Source organism: Pezoporus occidentalis, unplaced genomic scaffold (genome assembly GCF_034315485.1).
Source record: "Pezoporus occidentalis ecotype Australia unplaced genomic scaffold, CSIRO_AGI_Poc_V1 ctg15, whole genome shotgun sequence".
Taxonomy (NCBI): domain Eukaryota; kingdom Metazoa; phylum Chordata; class Aves; order Psittaciformes; family Psittacidae; genus Pezoporus; species Pezoporus occidentalis.
This window is the reverse complement of record NW_026913316.1, coordinates 4,217,617-4,233,150: the sequence shown is the minus strand read 5'-3', so window position 1 is coordinate 4,233,150 and position 15,534 is coordinate 4,217,617. Positions and strand designations below refer to the sequence as shown.

General features: G+C 37.0%; 1 protein-coding gene across 2 annotated transcripts in view; it reads right to left on the bottom strand.

Moving 5' to 3' along the window:
* ABCA13 (ATP binding cassette subfamily A member 13) overlaps positions 1-15,534 on the bottom strand; it is a 174,440-nt gene that overhangs the window by 87,472 nt on the left and 71,434 nt on the right. For both annotated transcript variants that reach the window (XM_062610878.1, XM_062610879.1), the window contains 8 exons: positions 14,356-14,490; positions 12,881-13,018; positions 10,634-10,820; positions 9,583-9,801; positions 7,159-7,355; positions 6,224-6,381; positions 5,557-5,787; positions 563-653 (listed from right to left, as the gene is read on the bottom strand). In XM_062610878.1, coding sequence (XP_062466862.1) covers positions 563-653; positions 5,557-5,787; positions 6,224-6,381; positions 7,159-7,355; positions 9,583-9,801; positions 10,634-10,820; positions 12,881-13,018; positions 14,356-14,490 — 1,356 coding nt within the window. The remainder of the gene's footprint in view (positions 1-562; positions 654-5,556; positions 5,788-6,223; positions 6,382-7,158; positions 7,356-9,582; positions 9,802-10,633; positions 10,821-12,880; positions 13,019-14,355; positions 14,491-15,534) is intronic.

Sequence of the window (15,534 nt, the reverse complement as noted above, 5' to 3'; positions counted from 1 at the left end):
GGGAAACAGAAAGCATGAAGGAACTTGTTTTAAAACAAGCAAGCATGGAAGGGAACCTGAAATAACATGCCACTTGAGAGGATAAATGATCTTTACTCTGGGGGGCAACAGCTTTTATTTATTTTTTTATTTGCACATATATGGAGATGAATACACTTTTCTAATAACTTCCAGATTTTACATCAGTGGTATACCTCAGCAATATTTATCCATTGTCAATATGAGTTAAAGAGGGTAATTTTTTTCAGGGTCTAGTAGGAGGCAGTACGTTAATGCTGATACCTGAAGAGAATGCTTGTGTTCACATTTATACATGGCAGAAGGGTGGGAAGACAACTCTAACATGATACAGAGGTGAATTGCAGTGCAAATAAAAACTTACTCTCCATGGCAGATCACTTTACACAGACAAAGAGAAAAAAAGTATTACTAGATGATGCCAGGCAGTATTCTCAATCTGCTTGTGCATTCCTCAACTTTGGGAACTTTGTGCATGTTTACCTTTGTATTTGTGATCTTTATAAATCTGGCTGCTTCAGGAGGTACCTAATTTTATACTTACAAGATGATTCAGCACCATTTCTATGGTCCAGGTGTGCTGTCCGTGGAACGCAGGGCATCTTCTCTGAGTCCTGCAGTAGCTTCAGAAAAACCTTTCATGAAATAGGAAAAAAAGAAATTAGAATCCATTTTCTAAGAAACTACTTTACATATCCCAAACATCCACATTGCCAGATGTTAGCAGCGGCTGCTGTAGCCACCCTCCTGGAATATGACTATAAAATTAATCAAGCTCTCGAGAGGAAGAATCCTGGGGATAAGGGAAAAAGAAGAAATGCCAATAGATGCAAAAGCACCCATACAATGTATTGCTGGCCCATGCACACTACTATCTGCAAAGATTTTTCAGTAGACTGGTTGCTCTTGGTTGATATTTTATGCTCCTAAACTGTGGTATATTGCGGAAATCAGTTACTACAGTTTTTTACTAAAGGCATGTAGACAGCTTCAAGTCTTTTCTGATAAGTTAGATGGAAATCTGTGGGCACAACTGGAACTGCTATCAAATAGTTCTACATGTACCAGTACTAAATCTAACGTACAGAATTCTACAGAACCAAAAATCTGAGAAGGGTCCATAGATTTATGCAAGCATATGGGCAATAACATTATTGATATTGAAAGATATTTAAAGAATGCAATGCAATCATCAGGCGTAGTCAACATTAACAAAGACCTGTCTAATTAATACTATGGAGAAGACTGGGCAATAATGTGTGTTCTGTAGCAAAACCATCAGCATTCTTATCCTGAATTGGAAGAACATAATAGAAACCTGATACCTAAAATTACTGTGGGAAAAACTGAAGTAATTTTTTATAAAAGTAACAATCTAGGAAACTGCACTAAAGTTAAATTGTAAGGGTTGAATCTTCCTAGGCAGGGCGACACACATCAGAAGGGTTTTAAAGGTAACATCACAAAAAAAAAAACAGAAGAATCCACCAACTTTATAATCATGAGATCTGTTTAAAGGTGTATACACTTTGCCAAATAGATTTGTGTTTGACCTATTGCTTCTTGCTTAATCCTGTTACACAGTTCTGCCCACATAACATTCTTTGAATTTCATAGAGTTGTATTCAATTCATCAGTCCCTCAGCCTTGCAGAATTTTGGAACAGCTTTCATAGGGAGTCAGTTACTAACACTTACCCCCTTCCTGTAAGCTCAGATGAAAAATAAAATTAACATATTTTTACCTTAACCTGACCTGCAATTTAAACAGTGATCTAGATATTTCAGACAAAAAGAAAAATTAACAGAATTACCATGAGCATCTCTAATCAAACAGCAAAAGTACAAATAAATTTTTGCTTTCTTTTGATGAAATCCTTCTTCTTCTTTTTCATGTCTGTGTTGAGCTGCAAGACTTTGATTATAATCACAGTGCAAATTTCAGAAATCATTAAGAAACTGTTTATTTCTTCCCACAAAAGAACCTGAGAACCTGATAGCAGTTATAACAAAAAATTCCCTGTTTCCAAGGATCTTATACAATAGAAAATAAAAAGAGTCAATGTGAAGTACTGTATAGTTACGGAAAGATATTTCTTGACTTGCTAAGGTCTGACTGTTACAATAACCATATTTTCTGTAGTCAATGTAATTGCTATTTAACAGTGATTATTGATTGCACTTGTTACCTGCCAGCTTTCAGAGAGCACTTCTGGTCATTAACAACTGCAAGGGCAGAAGAAATTAATACCTCCAGACATTTTATTATAGGACTCTGGAGGGAAATCCTAACTGCCCAAAGCCACATTCTAATTTGTTGCCTCGGGCCTGTTTGCAAATGGTTCCTCTGCACACCAATTCCATCAAGCAAACTGAAGTGAACCGACTAAAACCACAAAGGAATTAACCGTCTCTGGCTAGGATGAAGGATACATTACAAAAGTGTTGCCTGCACATACACAGTTCAGATCCAAAACTCCTGCTGAAGCTGCAGACAGACTTTTCCTTCTTTAATCACAAGAAAGAATGTAACTATGCCTTAGAAAAGAAACAAAACCACCATCTATTTTTCTAATATGGGCTGTGCTCACTGCAGCTTCACTGATGCAGTTATTCTGGCAGAGCTCTAAAGACAGAAGGCCAGCTGCTCTGCCCAGTCCTCCTATAGTATCCAGGCAGCTCTCAAACATCCCATTAAACATGGGAATCATTAGGGACTAGACTGTACAGCAACATGACAAATTATCTAATGGTGCACAAGATATTGTGGACAGAAGTAGTATTAGCCTAACAATGTTATTAGCAAAGTACCCTTCAAAACAAACAGACCTGGAAAAGTCAGGACTAGACATGATGACAGAGAGACAATGTGTTCTTGCATCCCTTTCCCTACACATCTTAGCAATTTCTGCTTAATTTCTGCTATGGCTTGCAAGTCCACATCTAACCAAGGATTTTTCCAGATGGCTGTCTGTAGAGGAGAACCTGAGGAAATGCACATTTCCTGTAGCCCTCTGAGATGTACTAGGCAGCTACTACTTCATTTCTTCCTGATTCCTTCTTTGGGACAGCCTCATAAAAACAAGCCTGGTCCGCTGCTATAGTGGCATAGTATCCTTGACACTTCACTGCAATTATCATTCCTAAAACACATTTTGACCTGAAGTGAAAAAGTGCAGAAAACCAAGGTGGCTGAAAGAAAGAGAAAGTAAAGGTGGGGGAAAAAAAAACAAGAGCAACAAAAAAACTAGCCAACATCTGTAGACAGTCCTTTATCATCTAAAAGCACTAACTAATATTTTAGCAGGATTTCTGGGCCCTACTACATTTTCTATTCACATTGGGTTTATATTATCTTCCAGGAAGTACATGCTGAGCCTAGCCCTCCATAGCTATGGGTATGTTTGACTAAGTAGAGCAATGCAGAAGCAGTTTTAGAGCCATTCACTGTGCATGAATTAACTGAGGAACCTTTGCAAGCATGTCAACTGTTATCTGCTAAACAGGAACATTTCTGACTGTCAGACTTAGATACACACTCAGGGGGAGACAGACACTTGGCACAGTTCAAAGCCACAGGAAGAAACTGTTTTTGAGGAACATGCTTAAAATAGGTAAGGAGTAGCATGACTCAATTCTAGCACTTGCCCCTGCAAGCTTGCTCCATGCCAGACACTGAAGTACCACCTCAGCCACTCATGGGAATGGAGAGAGCAGGTAGCCATACTAGCTGTTGAGGACTGCCTTACTTGCAAGGAGCAGCCACTGCCTTGGCTACTTCTTTCAGAGCACCAGAGATGTTTAGAACATCCTTCACAAAACAGAATCTCCTTAGAAGCTGCATAGTTTTTAAGGCTAAACTATTTCAAGGAGGTATATGGCTTTCCCTGGAAATTTCAGGAGCAAACTCTCTGATCATTTCAAGGAAGAGAATTTATAGTGCGCCATTAACAGGTATTTAGACACACCTTATTTTGCAAAGATGTTTCAATGGTTGTATTCTCTCCTCAAATCAAAGCAAGAAAGACATAAGCTTTGAAACCTCCAGGGTTGTTCCACTCAATTTAATTAACCACTCTTCCATCCTCCTTTCAGTTCTGCTAACACTCTTTGGATTGCAAGCATTATAAAGTACACAAATACAAATGGCTGGAAAACATATTTAAAACCCAAAATGAAGCAAATACGATATTAATGAGATACAAGGTTTCAGGAACTGATTTTGTTAGAACTTCATGATTTTGAAGTGCACTTTGAAGTATGAATGGACTTCTAGAGAGTGCAAGTGTCCCTCAGACTGAAAAAGAATAATGGTGAGTGTATGAGAGACAAAAAGAAAGGATAAAATGAAAATTGGAAGACATTTCTTCCTTTAAAGTAAGAGTTCTTTGTTTCCAGATTGAATTGTTTGAATAGACTAAATAGCGCTATTATGTGCTAGCCATTTAGTTGCCAATGCAAAGAGGCTTTTGATAAGAAAATGGAGAATTGAGATTGCAACAATAACTAATGATGAGATGCAGAGATGACAGAAATCACCCCAAATTAATGTATTAAGTCCTCAAGCTAAAGAACTACATATCAATATCCAATACCGCCTTTAAACCTTTTTTTTAACCTTCCCTGCAGAAAACAGCCAAAAGAAAACTCTCAACTGAATAACAGATACAGCACACTGAGGAAGCTTCCTGTATTCCATAACAACTTCACATTTACTTTACACATGCTGGTTCCGCAAAGTGCTATGATATCCCATAGGGACATAAAAAAAAGGCTCTCAATATATACATTAACTCACAGTCTATGAAGTTAGGCACTGAAGAGCATTCTTTCTTATAGCATGTTAATCACCTACATAATTTGAAAGAAAATAACAATTTTTCAAGAAGCTTTTGACTTGCCTCAGAATTGTGTATCAGGAATGTGATTTATAGCACCATATAACATGTTTATCGAACTTCTGTGATTTATCACCCTGCCATAGCAAATGCTTGCCATGCTAGCTTTGTGCACTGTGGTCATTTATAAGATAAACACCGAAGAGATGCCTTTTTTTTTTTTTTTAAATGACTCAGCTGCATAGAGCTTAACTTCAAAGGAAACCACATACTTGCTAGCAGATGACCCTTTGGAGTGCAGTTTAAAAACAAGTGTGAAAACAGAGATCATTTATGCTTGTGAAGGGTCCTAAAAACCTATGTTGTAAATCAACATAGTGCTAAAAGACGTCTCCCAGTGGACCACTTCACGGTATAGAAGCTCCGCATAGTGGCATATTGGTTCAATAAATTTCATGAACAATTGTCATTTTAGGTTTATTTGCATTATTTGAGTTCTATTTGTATCTTTTTCCACAGATATGCAAGATGAACAAGTCTAAACTTGCAAAGCAAACCCAGAACTACTGATGCAGTTTCAGATATCACAAATTTCACAATAAAGTGTTATGCACTATGGAAGATACAATCAAGAGTAGCTGGAAGCTAATACAGGTTTATATAACCAAGAAAATGCCATTACATAGAAAAACTAAAAGTACCTCTTCCAAGGTGGTGTCAGAAATGCCATAGCCAGTCACATGTAGACGATGCAGGCTTTGATCTAAAGCCTGAAAAAGACTTTTAAAAGAGGTCTTGTTTGCCGTTTCTGGAATCACATAGGTCAGCTCAGTCCCACTGTTCTCTTTCAAGAAGGCTTCTGGGATGTGGGTCTGTACAAGAGATGTGACCTGAACAGTATGTTTAGGATCCTGGATTTCAAACACAGAAGGCTATGAGAAAGAAAGATAATAAAGCACACAAAAAAATAAATATTACCAGAAGTATGGGACCCAGTAATAAAATTCATAGAGTAAAATTTCCACTGATGAAATTGCTTCAAACCTGGGACAAAGAGACTACTTCCCAGGAATAAAAAAAGTGAGACAAAGCACTTTTCAGCTAAATATTGAAATTCATCAATTTCAAAGACGTAATTGTGATCTTCTAAAGAATAATAATAGTAGTAGTAGTAATAATAATAATAATTATAATAATAGTGCCACCCATGGAAAAACTACCAAGAAAGCTAATAAAAATGTGTTTTGCAGGCTTTCTAATAATCTATCACATATTACTTCCTTGCAGCGACATACACCTCCCTTAGAATATACACAGCCATTACTTGGCAGGCACTGTGAAACTCCCTACAGTACCTTTTTAGCATACCTTTTTTGTCAGCGTTAGACTGTGTCCCTGGCCATATGTTTCTCTCAGATAAGAGGGAGAACCCCAGCACTTCAGCTGGCCACACTGCAGGATAGCAATGTGATCACTGAGCACCTCTGCCTCATCAAGATGGTGAGTGGTAAAGACCAACGTGCAACCTGCATCAGAAAGATTGGTACATGTCTACAAAAACCTGGTTTCTAGAGAAACACTTTGTGCTTTCACGAGGATACTTTAACCTTAAGGGAACGTGTTTTAGCTCCCTTCAAAACATAAATGCCAGACACAAAAAAAAAATCTGCATTTAGATTTACAGCCTGAATTAGAGTCAAGTCTAAGCGTGCATTGCCTTGTATTATACATGTAAGCAATATTAAGCATTATGACTTCAAGCTGTTTTAAGAGTGTGAGAGGTGCCTTAAAATCACATAACAGCAGTGTCTGTTTCAATGGATCATTCACTGTGAGTTATTACAGCTAGTTGAGTGCTCACTAGCTGAAGAGTTTGCTTCCCACAGTTTTTTACCTTATGGCACTTAAAAATTAATGTAGCAAACTGACTGACGATTCTTTTTTCGTTAGAAGTATATACGCATCTCTACACAGATATGTGAAAAATGGGAAATGAAAACCAGAAAATAATTTTGAGAAGCTAACAAAAAAGAAAATGGTAAGAGAAGAGAAACTTGAGGACAGGTCTCAAAACGAAGCTCAATCTTCTGTCACACCAGACATCCTTCTGTGAGATAACAGATAAGTTTTGTAAACTCGTTTGGCTGTTGTAGTTTCTCAAGTTAGATTAAATGTTACCTCTGAAATTAATGTATTTAGTTACTGAATGGTACTAGTAATATTCTGAAGATCCTGATTAAATTGATTGAAACAGAATTACAGAAAGGAAAGTAAGCAGCAAATTATGTGTGTAGGCTTTGTACCAGCTTTATACTTCAGAATAACATCCCAGATGCTACGTCGAGAACATGGATCTACTCCACTGGTGGGCTCATCTAGAACAACTGTCTTTGAGTTTCCAATGAATGAGATAGCAATTGACAGCCTCCTTTTCATTCCCCCAGAAAGAGCTCCAACTGGTTTGTACTGGTGCTGGGATAAATCCACATCTTCCAGAGCTCTAAAGTTCAGAAATGGGAAACATTTTGGAAAAGTTTACTTCCAGTCACACCATGTGCTCTCAGAGCTGAATTACTGAAAAGTCACTGTAAATGGAAAGTGAAAACAACACTACCTCTGACATTACACTTTTTGGTGACAAGAAAAATAGGGGAAAAAAAAATATTTCTCTACCTATGTAGTATAAATGCTCATCACCCCCTGAAATACAAATTCTGGATAAATATTGTGCAGGAAAGTATTGTGCAGGATAAGAACAGACAATTTTGAAATTAATTCCAATAAAATAAATGCCAATTTGTGTAACAATTTCAGCAAACTCTAGAGTATAGCCTCTTATGTCATGGTAAAGATGGTCATTTCATAACTCAAACAGTGCTTCAGTTTTTGTAGCTACATATCAAATCTTTTTTGGTTTTGGGGTTGTTTTCTTTTTTTTTTTGTTGAAGACATATTTCTGTGATCTAAACAGATTAGTGATCCCTATGTAGCATAATACTACCTAATCCAACCTAATGTAATTCCTGTGTTAAGGACTTAGAGATACCTCACAGACATTGCCTTTTCAGCCCTGCCCTCTGACTAACTTGCCTCTGAGCAGTATGCGGAAACACGGTCAACAAAGGCAGCACTGAAAGACCACTGATTTATTTTTCATTACATTGAACATCCACTCATTGACCTAAAAGGTTTCAGTTTCTATTAGCCTGGCAAGTAAGACAGAAAAGACTCAACAGTCCTAAGCTAATCCCCTGAATCATCTGAATGCATATGCAGTATGTAAACCATGCCATTTAACCTGAGAGAATTGTTAATTTTAAAGAAAACAGGTTCCTATAATTACTGTATAGATATATATCCAGGAAAATTATTCTTAATCTCTTTGGAGTCCTTTTTTTTTTGCTTAATGAAAAGCAAATTTTTTTCATTGTTTTGCTGCATTTCTAGTTTGTCTGAAATATTTTAAAGAACTCAATGCCTTTAAAATAAAATATTTTTTTCTTAGTAGCAAGGCCTGTAGAGTTCTGAATATTCTTGTATGTCATTAGTATGACAGACTGCTGCTGAAATGGCAATTCAGAAGTCTAAGTACAATAAAATACAGGATATTATTTTGCAGAAATTTTAAAACAAAAACAAAATTTGATTTGGGTTTATTGTCCTACAGAGTTGGTTCTGGTTTTCTAGAGAGAATGCAATGTCCCACACCAGAAATTTTTCAGATCAGAATTTTTAAGTAATGGATTTTTCTGACAGCTACTGAAAAGGAAAGCCACTCTGCCACAAATGTGTCTGCATAGGCCTAATTGTACATTCAAAGAAAAGTCCCATCAGCTTGGCATTCTTTTCTGTTAAAGCATGGAAGTGCCCAGTCCTTCACACAGTCTAGCATGATTTAGAAGGTAAACAAAAACTATTTACACTGACACACTATTAGAAAAGCATACATTTTTTCCCTAAAGTCCAGAAAATGAACCAGTTTGTTACTGGTGAGCAAGATCTCACCTTGTATGGTTTACTAGCTGTTTAATATACATGATGCAAAAAATTAAGATCTAGTACTATATCAACAGGTAGCAGCATAGACCCACTAGGAAACATTCTCGACCTGACAAGTGGCAAATCCTCTGAGGTGACATCAGAGCTCTGGCTTTTTTTTCCTATTGGATTGCTTGTTCTCAGAGCCCTTCATTTCTTAAACACACTTAAAATCTGAATTTGACAAAGGAAAAAGTTGATGGCTTATTTAAAAAGATTATAACAAGTACTGCCTTTGCCTGCCTCTTCTGGTTTTCCAATCTTCCCTTTATTGTAGGTGATGGAAAATAGGATAGTAAACACATAGTCAGTGTTGACTTATCTGAAAACTCAGGGTGAAGTCACAGCAGTTTACTTTCTATCTGTCTCTCCAGCATGGAGGGAGGTAAGGCAGACAGTATGAGGCAGGAACCACTACCGCTGCTACCATGCTTACCACCTCCACTCCAGTCATAACATCTTTATTTGATGGTTCTTTATAACAGGATTTCAAATATTGACAGTTTCACAACAAGCACATTCAAGTAAAGGTTGGAAACTAGTACATCTATTTTCAAAAACTCATATAAAACCTGCGGTTTCTATTTACTTCTACTTGCAATTTTGCTTTAGCACTTTCTTCTTTGACTGGCTTGCAAGAGACAGTACCAATTTACTTGACAGTTTTCAACAAATGAAAAAAAGCTTACCCACTGACTTTCTGATTCAACTGTTCTTTTGTCCAGCCAGGTGCCTTCACTGATCCATAAAACAGCAGATGTTCTCGCACAGTTAGTACATTGAACAGGACATCATACTGTGGGCAAACACCCAGCTCTGTCCTGATGGCAGCCAGATCACTATGTATGTCCTTTCCATTAATAATAATGGTACCAGAGCTGGGTGGATACAGACCAGCCAACAATGACCTGATACAAGAAAGCAAAACATTCAGCAAGATCACGTGTAATGACTGTATTACATAGCTCACACTTGGATTTCCTGAGGCATTCAGCTGAGAACAGATGCAGAAGCACTGCTTTGAGCTTTTTTTGATTTTTCTTTTTTAGTTTTGAGGTTTTTTTTCTTTTAAATCTCAACAATCCTTCATTTTCTTAATTCCAGAACCAAATAACAGAATTCATTTTTTTCCCAAACAAATATAACAGACCATTGTTTCCTTTTTCAAGTGTGTATTCTAGCTGAGGACTAAGTCTAGATTGGGTCCCATTCTGCATCACTGGTTTTATTAAAGCTGATTATAGTTAACATAAAGGTAGAAATATATAGAGTTCTTACTTCAGAAATTTTTAAATGTCATTTTCATTTTGTTATTTTTGTTTCTGGTTAACTGCCGAGAAAGAAGTCCCGTGCAACCTCTAGTAACAAACCACAAAACGCCCATCACACTCTGTGTGCGATAGGAGTACACATGGAATGCCAGAAAAGAATGCCAAAAAAACACTTTCCTGAGCCGCGTTTAACTCCACAACTAAATGTGTTCAGCTCCTACTTAAGCTGCCCCTGAACTATTACATCATGTTTCAGTGGCACAGAGGACTCGGTTCTTTACTCATTACATTGCTTTTGTTGTAGACATATAGCCTTCGCTTCCCATATGCTTTGGAGAGTTTATTAAATATTTATTTGGGGAGGAAAAGAAAAAAAAAACATAGGAAAGAATTCACAATATTTTGAAGTGAGAAAGCATAGCAGAGATCAGAGAGGAGTGTAATAGCACTGAACAGCAGACTTACTTACATAATTGTTGTCTTGCCAGCTCCATTAGGTCCCAAGAGTGCTGTTATCTGACCTCTGTGGAAAGCGAGGCTGAGATCTTTAATGGCAGCCTTCTTGCCATCCATGTGCTCTTTGGTGAGAGACAGTAGCATGACACCAATAGTAGCTTCTTCCATGCAAGGGCATTTCCAAATTGGAGGTGCTGGGTCTGTATGGGAAAGAAAAGCAGATCAAGAGGGCTGCTGAATCTAAAGATACAATTGTGTGTATATATGAAATAACAAATTAGCTGAATCCCTGATAACATTTACCAAAACTTGCAATAGATACTCAGATGGTCTAAATGGACGTAAACTCCACTGAAATCAAAGATACTATGCCTGTTAATATTTGCTAAGAATTTGGCCTATTTGCAGTTTTAAAAAGCAATTAAATCAACAAGTTCTATGCATGTCCACATATGTCTCTATCGAGTCATAAAATAGTTATCTTTTATTTCTAGTAGATGAGTAACTTAACATGAGCCAGCAGCTTGCGTTCGCAGCCCAGAAAGCCAGCCGTATCCTGGGCTGCATCAAAAGGAGCATGACCAGCAGGAGGTGATCCTGCCCCTCTACTCTGCTCTCATGAGACCTCACCTGGAGTATTGCGCGCATTTCTGTTGTCCTCAACATAAAAACGACAGGGAGCTATTGGAACAAGTTCAGAGGAGGGCCACAAGGATGATCAGGGGACTGGAGCACCTCCCGTATAAAGATGATAGGTTGGGAAAGTTGGGGCTGTTCAGCCTGGAGAAGAGAAGGCTGCGTGGAGACCTCATAGCAGCCTTCCGGTATCTGAAGGGGGCCTATAGGGATGCTGGGGAGGGACTCTTCATTAGGGACTGTAGTGACAGGACAAGGGGTAATGGGTTAAAACTTAAACAGGGGAAGTTTATGATTGGATATAAGGAAGAAGTTCTTTACTGTAACGGTGGTGAGGAACTGGAATGGGCTCCTCCAGGAAGTTGTGAATGCTCCATCGCTGGCAGTGTTCGAGGCCATGTTGGACGGAGCCTTGGGTGACATGGTTTAGTGGGAGGTGTCCCTGCCCATGTCAGGGGGGGCTGGAACTAGATGATCTTAAGGTCCTTTCCAACCCTAACTAGGATTCTATGATTCCATTAATAAACACTTATATTATAACATTTCTTGAACCATTGTTTTATGCCCTTAAGTATGCGAACTACTCCTTATATTCCATCCATTTCCAGACACATTACATTACATAACGTTAACAGTCATAGCCAGGTAATCCTCTTTGAATGCCCTCAGTCAATAAAGTAAACCAGATCTCTTTGCAAAATGATTCAGAGCAACAATCTAATCTAAACATCATTCAAGGTCTTCAATGGAGGTAGATATCCAGCATTTCTCTGTGAGGTAACAAGCCCTGTAACCTGAGATGACCATATGACACAGATTAAGCTGACTTCCTTTCTGTGTCAGGATGAAAGGTTGGAACTACTCTCTAAACATGAGCACAGTCAATCATCAGCCCCATAAATATATTATTAATATTCAATATTTTAACTTATTGCAAATACAAAATCTTTTGAGATGAGAATACTTGATATAATGTATCAAAATACATAAATTACATATTTATATATGATGTTTATAGTTTATGATTCTAATTTATGTAATAAAATCATATATAATTAAAGTAGATAAAAAAACAAATGTTACCAAGAAAGAGACATGCTTTATATAAAAATACATAAAAATATATAATCAAATTATAAGTTAAAAGTATTTCAAGGATTGGTTTGTTTATGAATATGGGTTTGTCCCTTTAATGACCAATTTTAAGTTTAGAAAACAGTAAAGGAAGAGAATCAAACTGGAGTGGAGGGGCGAGTTAATAAAGTACATTTGTCAGATTCAGTAAGAGTATGAAAGGGTCCAAGGAACTTCAGAAGATCCTACTAAGGCAAAGAGGCAATACACTGCAACAGGAGGAACTTTAGAGATACTTATTTTACATTCTTCAAAGAGTTTTATTAAATAGTTGTGTACAGTAGTTTTCATTGAATGAGTCAAGCATTACAGGTGGCAGCTCAATTAACATTTAGTATATAATATTCATAGTATACACTACATAATGGAGGATAGAAAGGGACAAGATCTAAACACAGAATACGATATATGTACCAAGCAATGACAAAAGCAGGTTGATAAAAATCAGCACAGCATCTGGAAAAGAGCTGTTGTTAAAATGACCACAAACCTTTGTCTTGGAAGTTTTCATTGAAGAAAAACATATTAGAATTCAGAAAATGTCTCTTCCTCTTCTCTGCACCACACAGGTTCTTCCAGTAGGAAACAGTAAAGGGAAAATACCATCGGTTCTTTAATCCAGATTTTCCTAGATGATAATCATGATAGAAGCTGTTGCAAAATTCGTAGTGATTTCATATTTGTAGACTACTAAGGTCCTATCACTACTTTAAAGACCTAGTTAGGCCATTTAATCAGCTCAAACTCTTTGCTGCACTTAACAAATGTTAGTGAAGTGAAAAAAAGTCATTTGGCCAAAACACCAGATCCTGCCATAAAATAATCAATCCTCAGTGATACTGCGTTTTACCTAATCTCCAGATGAGCTTTAAAGTGCAACAGAATCATAGACTTAACAATATATAGGCACAGCCTAATATATTCTTGTAACCTAGAGGAATGAGAAGGCACCAAATGGCCTGCCAAAGCAAACATCTTTATTTTTACCATAATAATCATCCATTGCAGCAATAATTAAAGATTTTTCTCTCACTAATACCTACACAATTTAAGCAAATCAGCCAGCATAAGAAACATTTATTGTAGCATGAAAACAGAAAGGGAAAAAATATGCTCCTACACACAACGTAAATTGCATTGCCCAGTCTTTCCAAGCTTCACTTACCAATCATACAATACACTCTCGTGTGTTTGGAGTTGCATTTCATTGACACTGAAGGGCAGGTGTCAATTTTAGCCAAAGTTTGTAAAATTCAGTTGTATGTTCCACATACTCCTGTCTTTCAAGGCAAAATTACTTTTATATTTTTATATTTTAAAACAAATGCAGAGTAGCTGGAAGAAAAGGTGACTTGCAAAATCAAAAGAAAAGGAAATTTCAAATAGCTAGTGAGGCATTAGGCTATGACTAAAAATGCATCAACCAACTCAATAATACTCATAAAACTTGGTTAATGGAAAAAACCTACTTGCTGAAAAGATATTTCTTAATATTCTAAGTTAATTAGTTTTCTTTATGCAGTGGTCTGTGGACTGACAGAGAGCAAGATACAGTCACCAGGCAGTCTGAAGTCTGTGATCTGAAAACACATTGTTCTTCATGGGTTTCAGCATGAGTACTGAGTTACCCTTTTCATGGGAAGTTTTGCTACTAGACTGAGCTCTGTTACTGTGAGGTACCAACAACTACTAAGTCTTTCAAATATTAGTCATCCCTACAAGCTAACAGAAGGTATTTTATGCCTGGCTATAAATTCTAGTCCATGTGTTAGCACTACGCAACATTTACGTATGTAGGAAGACTCACCACGTCCCTAAAGGTAATGTCAGTTTTGCCCATCAGAAACTTAATTCATGAAAAGGTCAGGTTTTGGTTTGGTTGCATACAATGAGGGAAACCCATTCTATAAATCCATTCAATAACTTCTTCAAAAACATGAAATAAAAACAACACCATAATCTTACCAGGAATAATATTGCTGAAATACCAGCCACCTACAGAATATAAAATGGAGTCGAAGAGCATCATCCAGCACAGCCATCCAAAGGTCATGCATCCTCCTTGTGCCACTGCCTGGTGCATATTATTCCACTGAATTCCTGGTAGTAAGAGTAATAATAATAATAATGATTTTTTAAAGGTCAAAGCTAAATCAGTAGAGCATTAAAGATCACAAACACATCAACATCACACATTTCTGGGTATTTAAACACTGACACAAAAAAGACCATAGTTAATCATAGCAATCCTAATGAATAGAAATGAATTGCTATGCTTTTTCAAGCTGCTGTTTAGAACAGCAGGTGACACTGCTGCTGGGGAAACACAGAGAAGTTGTTGTAGAAAGGGCTGTTTGTGAAGTTTTAGCTGGCCCTTAATTTGGCAAAACTAAAAACAATTGATAAAATGGAGCGCTGATCTCTTCAATGAATCAGGTTTTACACCATTGTGCTATTATCAAGAAATAGGTTGCACAAGGTTTAAAGTAATTTCTACAGTGCTAAATCTGAAAATGTAAATCTGAATTCTAACTAAGGAAATATTTGTGTGCACTGACTGTATTCAGAGGTAAACTGAAACAAACTCCTTGAGAAATTGCGTCATAAAATTATTACATTGCAGAAGACATGAAAGGATGAAAGGAGGCGCAAAACACTAGTACTACAGAAAGCTACCATATTGCTAAATGGAAAAGTAACCAAAGTGTAAACAACCAAAACAAAACAAAGCCTATTTTGCTCTTTCTCCAATAAAGATGACTAATTTTGATGAAGAGTCCGGTGAGAAATTTAAGTAATATTTTCTGCAACTGTCTCTTCCACTCTTAACAACTCTTGTACCATAATGATACCTTTTCAATGCCTAATGGTTTGGAGCATACACTCTCTCAATGTTGATCTTCTCAAAGTAGTAAAAAAAGGATTGCATCTCTTTATATATTTAGATATATAAATGACATCCTTCGTAGATATTTATCAAGGGCCCAGACATTCACTTGTCACTTTTCTAAAAGCAGCTACAACAGGGACAGCTCTTAGCTTGGAGATAGTAGTGATCACCATGTTAAAACATATAACAACCTGTTAGAACATTTAGCCCGTTTCCAAACATTTTTCTCTTCCTGACATTTAAACATAATAGGG